The following is a 20,430-nucleotide window of genomic DNA, read 5'->3' as shown; positions in this document are numbered from 1 at the left end:
CTGACGCAGCTTTATACATTGACGATTTCAGCATTTCCTATCATTCTCAGAATATGCAAAGTATAGAACGGCAACTACAAGGTAAAATAAACGAAATAAGCAAATGGGCTCAAACAAATGGCTTCTGGATTTCCACACAAAAAACTGCGTGTATACACCACTTCTGTAGAAAATGAAACCTACACCCTGATCCTGAGTTGAAACTTGACAGACATATTATCCCAGTAGTACCAAGCATAAGATTCTTAGGACTTCTTTTGGATAAGAAACTAACGTTCCTTGATCACATTAAACAACTCAGACTTTCTTGCTTAAAGAAATTTAACATTCTCAGAGTTCTTTCCACAACAACTTGGGGAGCAGATCGATATACACTTCTCAAACTTTATCGATCTATAGTTCTTTCCAAACTAGATTATGGAGCAGCTGTTACGACTCGGCGAAACCAAGTGCATTGAGATGGTTAGACCCCATACACCACAGTGCACTCCGCATAGCACTCGGAGCTTTCCGAACTTCACCTATACAAAGCCTTTATGTAGAAGCCCATGAACCTTCATTACAACTTAGATGACAGAACTTTTTATTACATTATGCCCTCAAGATAAAATCTATCAGTGATCATCCAAATAGAGACTTTCTGTTTTCATATAACTGGAAAACATATACCAAGCACATCCACGGATGAATCGATCTGCTAACCTCCGTCTGAAAGATTTACTACTAAGCCGATAGCTTGATTATGACAGCATAACCACTGCAACTGCACAGACCATTCCACGATGGTGCATACTTCAACCTATACATGATATGTATTTTCAAACCAGGGGGAAAACACTCTATCAAGAACAAACTGCCAGCAGTTATATGCAACATACAAAGAACAATATCCACATCACACTCTCATATATACAGATGGGTCTAAATCAGAGACTTGTGAAGGAGCTGCAATTCATTTTGAGGATCGTACCTTCATCCAACAACTCCCAAAAGAATGTAGTATTTTTAATGTCGAATTACAAGCCATTTCGAAGGCCGTAAACCAAATCAAACATAAACAGATAGCAAACAGCATAATTTTCACGGACTCACTTAGCTCTGTTACTGCCTTGCAGAATGCAAATACCAAAAGACACCCAATCCTACAACATGTCCAATTTTCAGTATGAAAGCTATTACAAAGAAACTGCAATATCAAATCATGGTGAATCCCAGGCCACACAGGAATAACTGGAAACGAAAGAACAGACAAAGCAGCAAAAGAAGCTTCCACCTCTGAATATGCCTTTTACACAATATCATATACAGATTACAAGTCCTTGATCCACCAAAGCAGTATAAAACAATGGCAACAACAGTAGCTAGATCAGACTAACAACAAACTTCGTCTAATTAAAGAAACACTTCAACTGTGGCCTACTAGCTTCTGATCGAATAGACAGGAAGAAGTGACCCTTGCTCGATTGCGAATTGGGCATACACATATGACTCACTCTTACCTACTCAGAGGTGAAGACCCCCCTTTCAATTCCAAAACTGTCAAGTTCCGCTCACTGTACATCACTTCATGGTGAACTGTCCAAAATTTCATAGAGAAGACTAAAAGCCTTTCAAACAATAATGAATGCTTAAAAGTATTTTAGATAACCGGCCAAATGTTACTGACGTATTCTTCTTCCTTAAGTTAACTGGATACTTCCAAGACATATAAAATTAATAGTATACCATTTATAGAGAGGCTACATGATTATAAAGCAGAATCTTGGCTTTATTCTAAACTACAAAAAGTGAAAAATGCTGATATATGAAACTCTCCTACCTAGGCTAGGTGCATTATAGCCTAAGCTGCTCTTGCGCCAAACAACAACAATCCACTTGGACATCTTCCTTTTCAAAATCTGTGTTCCTAAGCTTACACCTTCTATGTTTCCTTTTTATTCTTTCTTATTCAACTGCTGGTTTTCCTTCTGTTTGGAAATTTTCTCATATCCAACCACTTACTAAAAATGGTGAAAAATCTCTCCCATCCAATTATCGTCCCATTGCACAAATATTGCTTCCTCTGTCTAAAAAACTGATTTTCTCTTCCACTCTCGGCATTACTTTTCTCCTAAACACTACTCATTCTGTACAAATCTGAAATCTGCTCTGCCATGGAATATTGTTCCCGGATCTGGGGCATGCCCCCCAAAACCTAGATTCCATTCAAAAGAGGACAGTTAGGATAATTAATGACCCATCTCTAACAAAGTCTCTCCACTCTCTTTCTCACAGACATTTGGTTCCTGCTTCATGCTTTTTTCTATAGATACTTCCATGAGCACCGTTCTTCTGAATTGGCTTATATAATTTCCATGCCATACGCCACAACCAGTCAGCATCCTTTTAATATCCAAGTTAAAACTTACAGAACCAACTTTTCTTCTTCCTCATTTTTTCCTGTAACTTCTGTTTTCTGGAACAATCTCCCATCATACATATTTCCTGAAAATTACAATCCACAGAAAGTCAAGTCTAATGTCAAAAAAAAAAAAAAAAAAAGTACATTATCTTCTTTCATATTCCTAACCTTCAATCCATACATGGTAATAAGTAGTATACGTTCTCACACCTCTTATGCTTTGAGTTTTTATTTTCAAAAAAAGAAAAAAAATGTATAATAAGATGTGAAAAAAACAAAGAAAAGAAAATATGCATGTACTACAGCACATCAAACATCCCTTCAACAAGTGTTTGAAAACAGATTTTTTTTTTTTAATTTTCACTAGGCATGGTTATATGCCTAGTGGAAATGAACATGCATACAAACATGTTTGTAATTATTTTTATTAGATTATCTCCCCCCATCCACCTTTGATGAACTTTAGACATGTTTTTTTAACACCTATATTTGGATGTTATCATCACTATTGGTAAGCAAATTAAGAGACAAAAAGTTAAAAATGTGCACACTTCAACAACTGGATAACAGTCATATTATTATTATTATTAGCTATATGGTGCAAGGAAGCCTGAGGCTTATGCTGCACCAGCCAAAAAATATATATATATATATTCCCCGAGTTACCCTGAGAGAGAGAACTAGAAGGGAATCACCAAGAAAGAGAAGAATGATGATATCCAGCTCAGGACCCTGGGTTGCCAAGCCCATACTCACTAGATGTGAGCCCCCGGGGTTAATATGCATAAACAACATCTGACGAAAGCAAGTATCAATTGGAAGATGACAAGCACAGTCAGTAATTGAATGCGACAGATGGTACTAATTTTGTAATGCTTTATTATTATTAGTAGTAGCAGTAGGCGCCTCCGTAGCCAGGTGGGCAGGAGCAGCAGTGTGTAGCACATGCTTCTTGATTAGACCGGGGTTCGAGCTCGTGAGCCACCAAATATGGAGAATGCGGAAAGGTCAGGGAATGGTCATTGCATATCCCCGGAGCAGTATGGCCTTAGTTGCTAATGCTCCTAAAAACCAAATAATAACAACAATAATAATAATAATAGTAGCAGTAGTAGTAATGGCAAATGATGCAAGAAAGCAAGCTTATACAGCATTGGCAAGAAAAAAAAAAAAAATGCTTCCCATTTTAACTGCCCATCCCCTCTAACGTTTTATCTCATTCTTCTTTGAATATATTCCAACTACTCACCTGAACAACACCAGAGGGATGTTTATTTCAACAGTCAACCACACTCTGGCTGAAGAGAAATTTCCACACAACTGACCCAAATCTCTTTTTTCAATTTGAATTTATTTTAACTTCCTTCACTGCCTCCCTTAATATAATTGAATAGATCCCATCAAACCCAGGTGCCTTTCTTATACTTCACTTCAACAATTTTTCATCCACTTCCGTTTCAATTATTACAAAATGATAACCGGCCAAATTTTATTACAAAATGATAACCAGCTTTGATGGCAGTGATCAAAGTGTACTGATGTGGGATTTATTCAAAGATGTAACTACATCAGGGGTAAAGGGAAGCGTTCTGCTTCTGTAACGGTGATTACAATGATTTCAGGCAGTTTTTAAATTCTATACAGTGGGACCAACTGATAATGTTACCAATAGCAAATTCTAAATGGTCAGCTTTCAAAGGAATTAATATTGAAAGCTGCTGGGCATTTCATACCAACTAAGAAATACTGTTCAAGGTTTGGGCTTAAATGGATGTCAGATGAACTAATGAAATTCATGGCATAGAAGAAAAATGCATGGGATGCATTATCAGGAGACAGAAGCCCAGGGTAATTATAAGCTAGTCTATAATCAAGTGACAAAGCAGGTTAGGCAAGTGAAGGCAGATTATGAGAAATCTTCGGCAAAGGATGCAAAGAAAAACAGCAAAGCCTTCTTCACTTATGTAAACTATAGAAGGAAGGGGATGAATCAGATTGGTCCACTTGATATCAATGATTCAACAGTCAATGATTCTGCTCAGGTAGCTGACAAACTTAATGAGTATTTTTCATCTACATTCACAGAGCTTATCAAAATCTAACAGGGAGCTAAATAATTTTGTAATAACTGAGAGTAAAGTGGAGGAGAAATTGTTGAAATTAAACATAAGAAAGGCACCTGGGGTGGATGGGATCTATCCAGTTATATTAAAGGAAGCAGAAAACCCTTAGCCATGATTATGAGAGCAGCCTTGGATTCAGGGTTCCCCCCAGACTGGAGATGTGCAAATGTATCCCCAATTCATAAAGGGGGAGGGGGGATCAAAGGGTAACACAAATAATTATAGATGGTTAGTTTAACTTCTGTTCTTGGGAAACAATGGAGTTATTATTATTAGACACATGGTGCAAGGAAGCCTGAGGATTATGCTGCTCCAGCAAAAAAAATTTCTGAATTACCCTAAGAGAGAGAAAACAAGAGTCAGAAATAGAAGGGATCACTAAGAAAGAGAAGAATGAGGATATCGAGTTCAGGATCCTGAGTGTACCAAGCCCATACTCACCAGATGTGAGCCCCTGGTGTTACTGGTTAAAGAAGCACTGCAGGATCAAGACAAGACTGCAGTTATAGTTCAGACACAGGATGGATTTTTTAAGGAGAAGTCTTGTCTGACCAATCTGATTGGATACTAGGATGTGGTCCCAAAAGAACTGGATGTGAAAAATAATTTTGATATCATATACTTGGATTTCAGGAAAGCTTTTGATACTGTTGCACATGGAAGACTACTGTACAAACTGGATCTGTATGGCATTAAGACAAGCTGCTATAATAAAAGGATGGTTGAGTGGGAGAAGACAGAGCGCACTAATCAATGGACACTGCTTTTTGTAGACTAATGTTGGTATTAGGGCCATTGTTGCTTTCTGTATTTATCAATCATATTGAATGTAGGTATATCAGGCTTTATGTCCAAGTTTGCAGACAATACAAAGGTTGGCAGGGTTGGTAATGACAGTACACTACTGCAGCAGGATCTAGAAAAGTTGAGCAGATGGGCTGAGAGGTGGCAATTGAAGTCTAGCATTGACAAATACAAAAGTACTGAATATGGGTAGCAGTAACCCCAGAGTAACATACCAACTGGATGGTACTACACTCGGGTAGTGGAGAATGAAAAATACCTGGGAGTAATTGTGCAGTCAGATATGAAGTTTTCTGAGCAGTTCAGACAAGCTGGATGAGTAGCTCATGAGATCTTGTCATTGATATATACAGGAATTTTGCTAGCAGGGATAAGGAGATAATTATCCCCTTGTATAAGGTAATGGTCAGGCCAGCCTTGAGTACAGTATACAGGTTTTTGATGTAGGTTTTTATGTAGGCTTCTAGAATGAGTACAGACAAGGCCAATGAGGTTTGTGAGTGGAAAAAATGGTTGCTTTTACCAAGAAAGGCTTAAGTTCTGAAATTGCTGTGTCTGGAGACTAAGCATCTGCAAGGTGATCTGATTGGGGTGTATAAGGCCTCAAATGGTTAGAGCAAGCTTAAAGCAGATGGATTTTTCCCCCCTACTCAGATTATGCACCTGAGGGGGCATAAATTCAACTTGTGGAGAGACAGTTATAAAAATAGATGTGGGGAAATTTGCCTTTAACCAGCGGATGGTTGATTGCTGGAACAAACTTTGTGTTTTGAGGAAGTTGACAGCTTAAGTAAATTCAAGAACTAGACAAACTTTTGGAGTGAATGGATTGGTGAAAATTTTTTTTTTTCTTGAAGCTATATAAGCTTGCGTTCTTGCATCATATTCCTGAACTAATGCTAATGCTCTATGCATGGCTAAATCACAATTATATGCAAGAATATGCTCAATTATCAAGCCTAAAAAATCATATTCTTGTATTTTTTATTCCTAAACTTCTTGAATAACAAAACAAATGATACAGGTTTAAAATAATGAAGAAAGCTAAAATTCACATTTACTTTGATAGATTATTTCAATTTTTAAGTAATTTTGGTTGATCTTTATCATTAACATGCCTGGTAGATGGTTAATTAATTGCTAATAATATGAAAATAGTATTTAATACTTGATCTATACAGTATTGATGAACAAAAAAAAAATTGTCAATGGATAGTAAAAAATAATCACACGATACACGTGTGGATTGTAACTACTTCAGTACCACATGTAACTGCTTCAGTTATATTTCCTTAAATGAGTACTTAACAGGTTAAATATTGCTACTTACCAATATTTGCAACATCTCCTTTGTCTCCACTTCGAGTGTAAGCAAGTTCTTCTAGGCGATAAGAATGTGATCCTTTCAAAAGCATATCATTATTATAGTATTTATCTGTTGCTTCTTTCTTTGCATTACCTGTTTTCTGTGAATATCTTGGTAAAGCATAATCCTCTGATTCAGCCCCACTACTTATGCTAACCTAATAAATTTTAATTTATGTTATTCTAGAATTATAAGTCTTTATACTTAATGCATATATATATGAGGTGTGAATAAAAAATGCTCAGGGACTGAACTAATATTTTGGAAATGATAGATTACTGGCTCTTTGGATGGATCTCCTTTTATGTAGTCTGCTTGATTTGTATGCAGTTATTCCAACACTTCTGCAACTTCTAGAAGCATTTCTCATGGGTATCTTTCAAATTTCTAATAGTTTCTGTGTTGCATTCTGAATAATTTCTTAAGTCACTGCATGAATCTGTGAACCTTTGAGGAAGGGATACTTTAAGCTTGGGTAAACAAAAAAAAAAAAAAAAAAAAAAAAATCACACTGAGCTAAATTCATTGGGTTTGGCATATGAGAGACCACAATGATGGAGTGCTTTGCAATAAATTCTTAAATAGAAAGCACCACATTCAGGGGCATTGTCATAACAAAAATGGCAATTCTCTGATGCCAAGTTTTCCAGCTGTTTTCCCAAACAGATCATGCAGTTGCCACTGTTTTCTTCATTGTTTTACCATGAAAGAAAATTTCAAATGAACGAGGCCCTCTGAATCAAAATATGTAATAAGAGTGATCTTCACATTTGATCGAGATTGCCTTTCACTTTTTTGGCCTTGGAGAAGATGGAGTTCTTCACTGAAAGGACTGGATCTTTGTTTCTGGGTCATTGCCCTACACACATTCATCCCCATAATGATGGCAGAAAAAAAGTGTAGGTCAGCATCAGCACATTAATGAAGATCCTGATATGCAGGAATTTTACACTCTGTGATCATCAGTGAGGATTCAAGGCATAAACTGACCTGAAACATGTCACATTCCCAAAACATTTGTTAAAATTGATTGACATGTCCCATTAAAAATAACAATCTCACTAGTAACTTCATGAATAGTTACACATCAATCACTCTTGATTAGATCATGAACATGAGCAATTGAATCTTTTTTTTTTTTTCCTTTTGAAGTTGAAGGATGGCCAAAGTGACAATCATCTTTGACAGAGAAGCAGCATTAAACTTTAAAATTTAATTGCATTAAATTTTGTGAACCACTGCAAAGTCTTTGAATGACATAGCGAAGAGTAGCCAATAAGTATTTACCCTAACCTTCAAATATTTGAGTTAGGGATTTGAAATGTGGCTGTTTGCAATTCATCATTTTCTGTGTAGCTACCTTCTAGACCTTATTGACTACAATATAACGTTGTACATGTTGGAACTTTTTTTTTTTTTTTTTTTTATGGGTTGAAGGAGAAGTATGTGGGGGAGGGGGGGTTGTGCCGGAAACTTTACTCTAGAGACTAAACATGGGTTTCACCACTTCAAGCCTCCAATAAGCAATGTGGTGGTATTGAACCAGTTGATGAGAGTCATCTACCACCTATTAATGACATTAAGATTAAGAGATCTGCAGATTTACTCAACAAGTACAGGTCAATGTTGAAAAAAAGTCGCAAGTTAGGGGGTTGATGTGAAAGTGTCTGCAATTCTGCCCAGACATGATAGGAGGGAGTATATGATGAGAGCCTTGTTGATCAATTCTGCCCTGGAGAGATTGTGCAAGGCTCGAGGGGTAGAATTTTTTCAGCCTGGTCTGTGCTTGTTGACAGGAGAGACTGCTTCTAGGGATGGGGTACACTTAAATAGAAAGGGTGCAAGAATATTTGCTGATGCTATCGAGGCAGTGTTAGGTGGGTTGGAAAACTGCTAACTTGGGGGGAATACACAGACTGAAAGGTTAACAGTGGCCACAGGCAGAGGCAAAAGTGATTCTTGCACTGCTTCTATTAAAATGAGCAGCAGCATGGAAAGCAACGTAATGGAGATTTCCAGGACTGCTGGGAGTCATCATGGAATAAGTAAATACATGGGCTGTGTTAGGTGACTAAGAGTAGAAACAGGTGCATGTATACCAATCCTAGAAGTATAGTTAATAAATTTGATGAGCTTGAAATGCTAGTCAAGACATCAAAGGCAGATATCGTTGGGATATCAGAAATGTGGTGTCACACAGATATAATCAGTGCAGAATTGTAATTTGGGGAGTACAATGTGTACAGAAAGGACAGGAAGGGAGGAGGGGTTATGCTGTTAGTTAAGAAACACAAAATCTAAGGAAGTGCATCCAGTTGATGTTGGTGGACAATGCAATGTTCAGTGGTCAACTACAATACAGTCTAGAATCTACAATATAACATAGGTTCAGACCTATGCATTTATAACATAGGTCTGAACATAGGTTCAGACCTATGCATTTTTATCATCTGTGGATAAACTCTTTCAGGTCTCTTGAACAGAATGCCTCACTTTGAGCATTAAGCCAAGCTTCCACTTCATTAATTTCCTCCTCACTAGTCTGAAATATAGAGCCCCATAATGATTTCTTCATTTTAGGGAAGAGGAAGATGTCTGAAGGGGAGAGATCAGAAGAATAAGGTAGGTCCTGCAGATTTTCAAAGCCAAACCTAACTGTAAAGTCCGCTGTGAGCAGGAGCATAGTCAGCTAAGAGGCAGACACCTTTGACTTTGAATAGCTTCCTGCTTCTCTTCAACTTGATAGTCTCTCTTCACTTTCCCAGGGGACTTCTACAGTATCCCCCAGTGATGCTGTTATCTTTTAGGAAGTAATCTGTAAGGATGGTACCTTTAGAGTCCCAGAAGACTAGCAACATGACCTCATTGGTAGTTGAAACTTAGATTTTTTTTTGGGGTGAAAGATGAAGTTGAAAATGAAATGTTTCCATTGTTTGCTCATCTGTTTTTTTTGCTGGGCCATAGTGATGTACTCAGCATTCATCTATCATTACAATTCAGTCAAAAAAACATCATCAGCATTCTTTTGAGGAGGTGTCAACAATATCGGAGCCTATCGTGCTGCCACTCGGCCATGTGCAGAAACTCATGCATTATTGTGCAAACAAATAGGGGCTCACATCTGATGAGTATGGGCTTGGCAAACCTTGGTCCTGGGGCTGGATATCATCATTCTTCTCTTTCTTGGCAATTCCTCTCTCTCTCTCTCTCTCTCTCTCTCTCTCTCTCTCTCTCTCTCTCTCTCTCTCTCTCTCCCTCTCTCTCTCTCTCTCTCTCTCTCTCTCATGGTAACTCGGGGAATTTTTTTTTTTTGGATGGTGGAGCATAAGCCTCAGGCTTCCTCACCATATAGCTGCTGCTAATAATACTAATAATAAAATTCCATGGCTAATATTCACTTCCTTTACTATAAAAGTTAGTTTTTAATCTGTCTTTAAGGCTTTAGCCACAATGCCAGATGCATAACTATAATGTGGACCGATCTCAGTCACAATGTGGCTGAGATCAGTCTTTTTCCCTTGGATCATTGTGCATACTGATTTGCCCACACTTGAACTGTTTTTTTTTTTTTTTAATTTTTCACAAGCTCACATGATGGGCAGTACTCCCCCATATACAGCTTTCATCTTCTCATGGATTCGTTGTTTTTCTTCTTTGCCTTGCAAATGAAGAAATTTTATAACAGATCAGACCTCAACCTTCTCTAGCCTACCACCTCTTGCTGTATTCACGACTCTAGTTCAGTAACCAATGGATCTAGAAAAACATAAATATATATTACTTATGGTAATATATATACATGTATATTACCATATAATATATATGGTAATACAGTATATGTACATATATATATATATTACCATAAGCCAGTTTTCTGCTAAATTTAATATATATTAAAGTAATTAAACTAAATTGATAGTATATTCTCAGTATATTTGAACTTAGATAAACTGGCAAATGGAACAGAAACTGATAGCCTCGGCTAATTATTGATGGGATATATTGAGTGGAGCTAGCCCTAGTTAACATTCCATTCAATGTATCCATATATCAATAATTAGCTACATCATCATTTTAATTTTACTATTTTATTATAATTTATGTGTTTATTTATAGGGTACAACAATGAAGTCCAACTTAGATTACCTAAATACTTGGCCCTTTGGTCTCATGGGAATGGTTTTCACCCCCAATACTTATATTCCAAATTCTTATTAAATTGCACCAGTTATATGCAATTTCTCCAAATTATTCAGTTGATATTAAGTTTAAAAAATAAGGTTATATATATATATATATATATATATATATATATATATATAATATTAATCAATAACTCAAATATTTCTAGATGGGGGTAAATACCTTTTAACATTTAGTGAGTTTCTGTTGCACTTTTCCCTAGTTCGAAAGCTTTTGACACTGTTGCGCATGGAAGACTGTTGTACAAATTGGAGCAGAATGGTATTAAGGGTAAGTTGCTACAATGGATAAAAGGATGGTTAAGTGCGAGAAGACAGGGGGTGGTAATCAATGGGTGCTGCTCTTCTTGGACTAATGTTAGTGGAGTCCCACAGAGTTCGGTGTTAGGTCCACTGTTGTTTTGTATATTTATCAATGATATTGATGAAGGTATATCAGGCTTAATGTCGAAGTTTGCAGATGATACAAAGGTTGGCAGGGTTGTTAATGACAGTAATGGCAGTCTGCTACTGCAACAGGATCTAGATAATTTGGGCAGATGGGCTAAGAAGTGGCAACTGAAGTTTAACCTTGACAAATGCAAAGTACTGCATATGGGTAGAAATAACCCCAGAGAAACGTACCAACTGTGTGGTACTACACTTAAGGTGGTAGAAAATGAAAAAGACCTGGGAGTAATTGTGCAGTCACATATGAAGTTCTCTGAGCAATGCAGACAGGCTGCCAGGGCAGGTCATGGGGTTTTGTCAATCATATATAGGAATTTTGCTAGCAGGGAAAAGGAGGTGATTATCCCTCTGTATAAGGCAATGGTCAGGCCACGCCTTGAGTACTGCGTACAGGTCTGGAGACCTCATTTTAGGAAGAATGTAGATTTACTTGAGCGGGTACAAAGAAGGGCAACAAGATTGGTGAGGGGAATGAAGGGATCCTCTTACCAAGAGAGGCTTAAATTCTGCAAATTGCAGTGGCTGGAGACTAGGCACCTGCACGGTGATCTGATTGAGGTATATAAGGCCTTGAATGGATTGAGCACGCTGAATTCTGATGGGATCCTTCCACTTGTTCAGATTACGAACCTAAGGGGGCATAAATTCAAATTAAGAAAAGACAGATGTAGAATAGATGTGTGGAAATTTGCCTTTAGGCAGCGGGTGGTTAATTGCTGGAACAAACTTCCATCTGTCGTTGTGAAAGTTGATAGCTTGAATAAATTTAAGGAGGAACTGGACAGGCATTTGGAGGGAATGGTGTGATTTTTTTTTTTTTTTTTTTTGGCTGATGCTGCATAAGCTCATACATTTGCTTTCTTGCATCACATGCCACTACTACTATTACTATTACTATTACAACTTGTTGAAAATTCACTGCTTGGTAAACTGAATCACTTTAAAATGCAATGAAACAAATAAAACATCTGCTATTCAGTGAGCACTAATTCAACTGATTGCAGATAAACAATGAACCACATTACTAAAGCTAGATGAGTCTTGAACATGTGACAAATTGCAACTGACTATAGCACTGCAATTTCAAGATACAAAAGTCAGGTCCCGAACTTTTTGATCACACCTTTTATACGTATATACATGTGTGTGTGTGTGTGTGTGTGTGTGCCTACTTAATGCAAAAAAGTTTGCAAAAAGTATATGCACACCACTATGAGAGAGAGAGAGAGAGAATCAAAAAAATAATGGTCATTTGTTGCAATAATCCTGGAGCCCAAAAACATTTATCATAAAGCATTCGGCTTATTTTACTAACATTACTCATTTTCAGTCTCTTTTTAAGTTTTGAAAAGTTTGTAGGTGCAATAATTTAAAAGAATAAAACAAAAAAAAATATAAATTAGGTTTTACATAATTTAGTTAAATTTCCAATTAAAAATATACTAAACCTTATATGGCGAAGGTAAAGAAAGCCAACAAGAGAATGACGAGAAACATCGGAAAACTTATGTGGAAAATTAGTTTTCCAATACGGCACTCTAGTGCGGCTTGCTCGATAAACAGACGGTAGATGTTATCGGTCTGGAGAAAAGTCAAGAACGATATATTAATTGACAGTTGGCATGGCAAATGATGTGCTGATTGGTGCACGAACAAAACACACGATAACATCAGTTAGTATCATTTTAGTAGCACTCAGAAGCACTAATGGAATGGTAACTTGCCCTAATGAAAGCTTTCCATAATAGTGAAAAAAAAGGTCAGGTTACCTCCACTTGAATTCCTCCCAAAGTGGAGGATGTAACCAAACCTTTTTTCTTTAGAATCATGTGGACTAGCACATAAATTGTTTATTAACAAAATATTATTTTTTTATTACTGTACTTTTATTTTTAAAGACACTCATGTGGATACGCACGTATCATAACATCAATCAACACCTCAACAGCTATTCACTATATATATATATAGAATCTTTCTTTCTTTTCTTATATTATTTCCTAACCTAATGTTTAAGGTTACGTCACTAAATATAAGGAAACTGTTTCTATTATTTCCTAACCTACCATTTAAGGTCAGGTTACGAAATATAACAAAAAATAAAGAAACCTTTTCCTTTTTACATAACCAAACCTAAATCAACAGTATAGTAAAAACACTCATGAACTCCAAAAATCTGCTTTTAATAATGAGAAAAAAACATAATAAACATAAAAACGAACAGAATGAAACTTTTATTAATATATCAAAAAATCAACCAACGTTTTATTTTCCTTACAAATTTATTCAATCTTTAAAAGATTCATCGCTACTATTATCTGTTTACCATTCATTACAAAACTATTATGCACCATTCTTTACTCATAAATACATATTATAATGCCACCCAATGACTACACAGTAGCTTGTCCTCTGCTGCCCCACCACCAATCATTTCATCATTTGCCATGCCTACCTGTCAGTCAATACAGGTAGTTCTCGACTTTATGAGTTAATTCGTTCCTAGCGCTCGCTCGTAAAGCGGGAATTTATTGTCCATAGACATAAGGTTAAAAATAGGGGTTATGTTCTCAACAATGAAATTAGTTAGCTAATTAGTTTATGTTTAAACAATGATTAATTTATCCAAAGAAATGAAAACGTAGCCTGTAAAATCAAGCAAATTATAATAATAGAGAAATTATTTATGACTTACAAATGTTAAAGAATGTTTATTCTTCATCATCGTCATTGACTCGTTGATCACTCATTATTGGCTCGGCATTTGTTGGTTTGTTACACAAGGACTCGTCTTCTTCAGAAATGTTTCAAGAGGCGTTTGTTTCCAAGATAATCTTCTCTTTCAATTATAAATTTCATGATTGCATGCATAAGCATTTTTTAACAGCACACACACAAATTGCAACTAAACAATTTGCGTGGAGTAACAAGTTTACAAAGCTTTAAAAGAAATGAAGAGAAGATTCTGAAATTTTATTTATATTTTTTATACAATTAAAGATTTCAGTAAAGGGGAAACACATTTCACTGTAGTAAAAAAACCACACAATTCCAGCTATTGGTATTTTCGAAAATGTAATAAGATCGAGTTTACTATTCGTTTATAATTAGATACACTAACAGAAAAGCCCAATAAACCAGAAGGTGCAAATTGTTTTTATTGTTTTATGGTCGTGACCTCCAAAAAATGTGCTTTAGAAAAATACCACAAAGGCGTTTAAAATTGATTCTTATAGCGGAACATATGATAACGATGAAAGTGTAGTGCATGTTAATGATTTGAATTTGTAACTAATACAATTTACTAACCACGCTCACGACCTTTTATATGGCCTTATGGTCATGCTCGTGACCTTAAAAATGACATTTTAGAGAGATAAATAACTTAGTTATACAGTGCAAACCTAAACTTCCGAGATCTTGAAACGAATTACCAAAAAACAATGTGTTATTGGGTTCACATTATGATATTTTAACGATAGGATGGTGTCTCTGGAACGGATTAATATCGTAAAGTGGGGTACACTGTATTATATGGCTATACACGTGGTTTGGAATGCGGTATTTATGAATGTTTAACATTCATTTTCTGCAATTAATGTTCATATTTTCGATTTTGTTGAGTGGGAAAAAAAACTCGTAAACCCGGGATCTTGTAAAGTGAGAACTGCCTGTATGCCCTTCTCGATTTCGGCTCCAGACCGATAACACCTACTGTCTGTTTACCAAGCGAGCAGCGCTAGAGTCCGGTGTCGGGAAACTAATTTTCCTCGTAAGTTTTCCAACGTTTCTCATCGTTCTCATGTTGACTTTCTTTACCTTAGCCCCTTATATGTATGTTAGAAAGGTAAAATTAACAATAATAAATTAAAAGTTAATATCTCCTTTATGAATAAGTGTATAATTTTCACATATATTCATCATTTTGAGTAAACAACAACATTAAAAGTCAGAAGCCTGAAGCTTAATATTTTTTAAATATTGCAAATTAAGTATCACCAAAAATCATGTGCATTTGTTATGATCAAATACATATGTGCTTCAAAAATTTTACCAAAAATAAAAAAACTGTTGCTAAATAATTAACTTTTTAAATACTAAAATTACTAATTTTTAAGTATTAAAATTACTAATTTTTAAGTATTAAAATTACTAATCTTTCACCAGCCCATAATGAGATTCGAATGCCAACCATTCAAACTCCTAACTTTTACAGTTTTTAAGTACTTAATTTCATCTTACTGATGCAACAAAAAAGGATGCACCTTATTTGGTTATTTATTTTTAATTCCCTCATATTTTAATTTCAACTTTCTGACAAACATAAAACCATATGGATTAAGAGGTGAGTTTTGATGTCTATAAGTATTTGATATGTTATATAATTATTAAAAAGTAAAAATAATATAAGAAAAATTTCAGTATTCCTTTAGCATGGTTTTGGCCTTTGTCTGAATCAATGATTCTGTTACAGCTCCTTTTTTTTTTTTTTTTAATTAGTATGAGTCATATTGGCACATGAGTAAAAGTGTTATACCCACTTTGGTTTGGTTTGTTTTTATTATTGCACTGTTTATACCATTAAAAGAATAAGTAAATCTGAAGAAGTTCTGTTTCATCTGCATTGTAGATATCTTCATCTTTGAAGTACAAATGTATTCACACTGAGATACTATGAATGATGGAAGGGGTGTTTGTCTAATGTGTACTGGGTTAGTTCCAAAAAACTACTGGGTGATTATAAAATAAGTTTCCCTATTCAGGAGACCCTATTGTCAAAACGGTTAGAGTTAATGCTGTGAAAATCAGTGGGTATGTCATTTAGGATATGGAAAAATGGTGCTGCACATTATGCAAATGATGTCCTGTTAAAATAAAAGCAGAAAGGCCAATGATACCGTCAATAACCATTATGGCTCTTACAAAAAAGGAAAGTGCTCTTTTAGTAAAATTGTTCTACCAGAATAATAGTAATGCTAATGCAGCACTACGTGAATATCGAAAACTTAAAGGTTTGCATAAAGGACCTTTGACTTAAGTGGGGCTTTGAAAACTAATAAAGAAATCTGAAGCGACTGAGGAGCTAATTGTAATTCAGGGCAGGGGACCAGACGAACACATATCGGAATGGAGGTAGTGGATTAAGGGGCAGTTGCAATGGTCAGAATGTGAAACACTACCGGTCAGAGTGTGTCAAGAGACTACTAGTGCCAGAGGTGTGTCAAGAGACTTAAACCTTCCTTGGTCTATTATATGTAAAGTGCTGTGAATAATTTTATGCTGGTTCCCCTACAAGATTCACGTCGTGAATCTTGAATGGAATCTTGTATGAGAGGTCAGAGGGTGCTGATTCGCTTTAAAAATTACAGCTGTCAGTTGCAGGCTCCGGAAAAACGATAAGTGTTTGCCTTTTTTATTTACATAATTGTTATTTTATATTGTACCTAATACGTAGTCTCATAGTTATAGTTATGCTGGTTATTTTTATTTTAATTTAGATAAACAGTTTTTGTAGATATACATAATACCTAATATACGTAAAACCATTATTTTGTTCGAATCTTGCAGCCATTGTTTTTGTATATAGTGGTAGGGAATTCAAATTTTTAATTGAGGTAGTTAGGCAGCTCTAACGTATAATTTATAGAGTAATACGCTTCACTGTTTCTATTAGATAGCGTAGTATTGACATTTAATTAATTAGATTTATTGATTTTATTAATTTAAAGTATCATGCCCCAAACTAGAGCAGCAAAGCAACGGGTAGAAAGTGGCAGGAGTGCTGTGACTCAGGGGAGAACTGAGGGGGTCAATTCTCCAACACATCACAGCCTAAAAAAAAGTGCAACTTGTGAAATGTTTGCCGAACTCTCTGGAACGGAACATGATATTGCCATGGGGGATGTCTTTGTGTGTGCGCGCGATGTAAGGAGTGTAAGGAAATCAGGTGACAACTCAGCGTTGTTATGGGCCTATATGAGAGTTTGAAGGACAGGGTGGATGCCCTCGAAAGATCTAAATTGAGGGGGGCCCATCGGGCTCTCAGCTGCCCACATCAACGCCAGAGCTTGCACTTGGTCATCATGCAACACAGCGGCAACCCCAAGGCAGAATGCGCTGGTCAAAAAGGAACTAGTAGTTGTTGGTGACTATTGTCAGGGAAACGGGAAACATGCTTTGTAAAAAGGATAGGTGGAACAGGACCAGGGTATGTCTGCCAGGGGCAAAGCCTGATGACGTTGTAGAGTGGATATCATCTTTTATGGGCACAAAAGGTGATATAATTGTACACATTGGCACTAATGATATTAGGAATAGGAGACCGGCAGAATTACTTAACAAGTACAGGTCACTGTTGAACAAAAGCCGAGAATTAGGGTTGAATTTGAAAGTGTCTGCAATTCTGCCCAGACACGATAGAAAGGAGTATATGATGAGAGCCTTGTTTAGGGTTATTGCTTCCGTAAAGGCGACTACGATGGACTGAGACAGTATTTAAATTCTATACAGTGGAACCAACTGATGATGTTACCAACAGCAAATTCAAAATGGGAAGCATTCAAAGAACTTATCTTGGAAGCTACTAGGCTTTACATACCAACTAAGAAATATTGTTCAAGGTTTAGGCCAAAATGGATGTCAGATGAACTAATGAGGCATATGGCAGAGAAGAAAAATGCATGGGATACTTACAAATTAACACATGACACAGAAGCCTATGATAGATACAAGTTGATATACAACCAAGTTACAAAGGAGGTTAGGCAGGCAAAGACAGATTACGAGAAATCCTTGGCAAGGGATGCAAAGAAAAACAGCAAAGAGTTCTTTACTTATGTTAACTCTAAAAGGAAGGGGATGAATCAGATTGGTCCACTTGATATTGATGGGTCAACTGTTGATGATCCTGCTCAGGTAGCTAACAAACTAAATGAATATTTTGCATCGACATTCACACATGAGGAGTTATTCAGCAAGGGGAATGCCAGAGGTGTATTCAACTCTAGCAGTAAGCTACAGAATCTTGAAATAACTGGGAGTAAAGTGGAGGAGAAACTGTTGAAGATAAACACAAGAAAGGCACCCGGGGTGGATGGGATCTATCCAGTTATATTAAAGGAGGCAGCAAAGGAAGTAAGCAAACCCTTAGCCATAATTATGAGAGCTTCCTTGGACTCAGGGGAGGTACCCACGGACTGGAAATGTGCAAATGTGACCCCAATTCACAAAGGAGGATCAAAAGCTGACACAAGTAATTATAAACCTGTGAGCTTAACTTCTGTTCCAGGAAAATTAATGGAGGCACTGGTTAAAGAAGCACTGCAGGATCATTTAGACAAGACTTCAGTTATAGCTCAGACACAGCATGGTTTTGTTAAGGGGAAGTCTTGCCTGACCAACTTGATTGGATATTATGATGCAGTCACAAAAGAACTGGATGCAGGGAATATCTTTGATATTATATACTTGGATCTTAGAAAGGCTTCTGATACTGTTGCACATGGAAGACTGCTACACAAATTGGAGCAGTGTGACATTGGAGGCAAATTGCTGCTATGGATAAAGGGGTGGTTGAGGGGGAGAAGACAGAGAGTGGTAATCAATGGACACTGCTCATCGTGGACTAATGTTATTAGTGGAGTCCCTCAGGGCTCAGTGTTGGGTCTTATTGTTTTCTGTATTTATAAATGATATTGATGATGGTATATCAAGCTTAATGTCCAAGTTTGCAGATGATACAAAGGTTGGCAGGGTTGTCAAGGACACTACTGACACTATGCTGCTGCAACAGGATCTGGAAAGGTTGAGCAGATGGGCTGAGAGGTGGCAAATGAAGTTTAACATTGACAAATGTAAAGTACTACACATGGAAAACAGCAACCCCAGAGCAGCGTATCAACTCTGTGGTACTACACTGACAGTGAAAGGGACTTGGGGGTGGTTGTGCAGGCAGATCTGAAGTTCTCTGAGCAGTGCAGACGGGCTGCAAGAGTAGCTCATGGAGTATTGTCAATGATATACAGGAATTTTTCCAGCAGGGATAAGGAGGTGATTATTCCATTGTATAAGGCAATGGTCAGGCCACACCTAGAGTACTGTATACAGGTCTGGAGGCCTCATTTCAAGAAGGAAGTAGAGCTGCTGGAACGAGTACAGAGAAGGGCAACAAGATTAGTGAATGGAACAAAGGGGTGCTCTTACAAAGAAAGGCTTAAGTTTTGCAAATTACAGTGTCTGGAGACTAGGCACCAGCGAGGTGATCTGATAGAGGTGTATAAAGCCTTGAATGGTTTAAGCATGCTCAATGCTGATGGGATTCTTCCTCTAGCTCAGAAAAATCACCTGAGGGGGCATAAATTCAAATTGAGGAAAAACAGATGTAGGATAGACATGAGGAAATTTGCCTTTAGCCAGCGGGTGGTTGGTTGGTGGAACAGACTTCCATCCCTTGTGGTGGAGGTTGATAGCCTAAATAAGTTTAAGGCTCAGCTGGACAGGTATTTGGAACGAACAGAGGGGTGAAGTGGAAGTGGGTTTTTTTTTTTTTTTTGGCTGATGCTGCATAAGCTTGCTTTCTTGCATCAAATGCCTCTACTAATGCTAATGCTAATGCTAATGCAATCAATTTGGCCCTCGAAAGAATGTGCAAGGCTCAAGGGGTAGAATTTTTTTTCAGCCTGGACTGTACTTGTTAACAGGAGAGACTGCTTCTATAGGGATGGGATACGCTTAAATAAAAAGAGTGCAAGAATATTTGCTGATGATGTCGAGGCAGTGTTAGGTGGGTCGGAAAACTGATAGCTTGGGGGGGGGATACAAGGATTAATAGTTTAACAGTAGCCGTAGGCAGAGGCGAAGGTGATTCTTGCAAAACTTCTATTAGAATAAGTAGCGACCTGGAGCGTGGGGTGTTGGGGGTTTCAGGGACGGATGGCAGTCATCCTGAAATAGGTGGGTATATGGGATGTGTTAGGGTAACCAGGAATAGGAGTATGTATGCTTGCATGTATACCAATGCTAGAAGTATAGTAAATAAATTTGATGAATTTGAAGTGTTGGTCAAGACATCAAAGGCGGATATTG

The 20,430-nt window shown here is 37.0% G+C and overlaps 1 protein-coding gene across 3 annotated transcripts in view; it reads right to left on the bottom strand.

Annotated features, from left to right (window-relative positions):
- LOC150078025 (uncharacterized) overlaps nucleotides 1-20,430 on the bottom strand; it is a 442,574-nt gene that overhangs the window by 39,423 nt on the left and 382,721 nt on the right. For all 3 annotated transcript variants that reach the window (XM_090384338.1, XM_090384339.1, XM_090384340.1), the window contains exon 15: nucleotides 6,659-6,851. In XM_090384338.1, the coding sequence (XP_090240464.1) occupies nucleotides 6,659-6,851 (193 nt within the window). The remainder of the gene's footprint in view (nucleotides 1-6,658; nucleotides 6,852-20,430) is intronic.

The sequence above is a fragment of the Mastigoproctus giganteus genome, chromosome 11 (assembly GCF_048544385.1).
Source record: "Mastigoproctus giganteus isolate SK-2022 chromosome 11, ASM4854438v1, whole genome shotgun sequence".
NCBI lineage: Eukaryota > Metazoa > Arthropoda > Arachnida > Uropygi > Thelyphonidae > Mastigoproctus > Mastigoproctus giganteus.
Note: the sequence above shows the minus strand (reverse complement) of the source record. Positions and strands in the feature narration are given on the sequence as shown.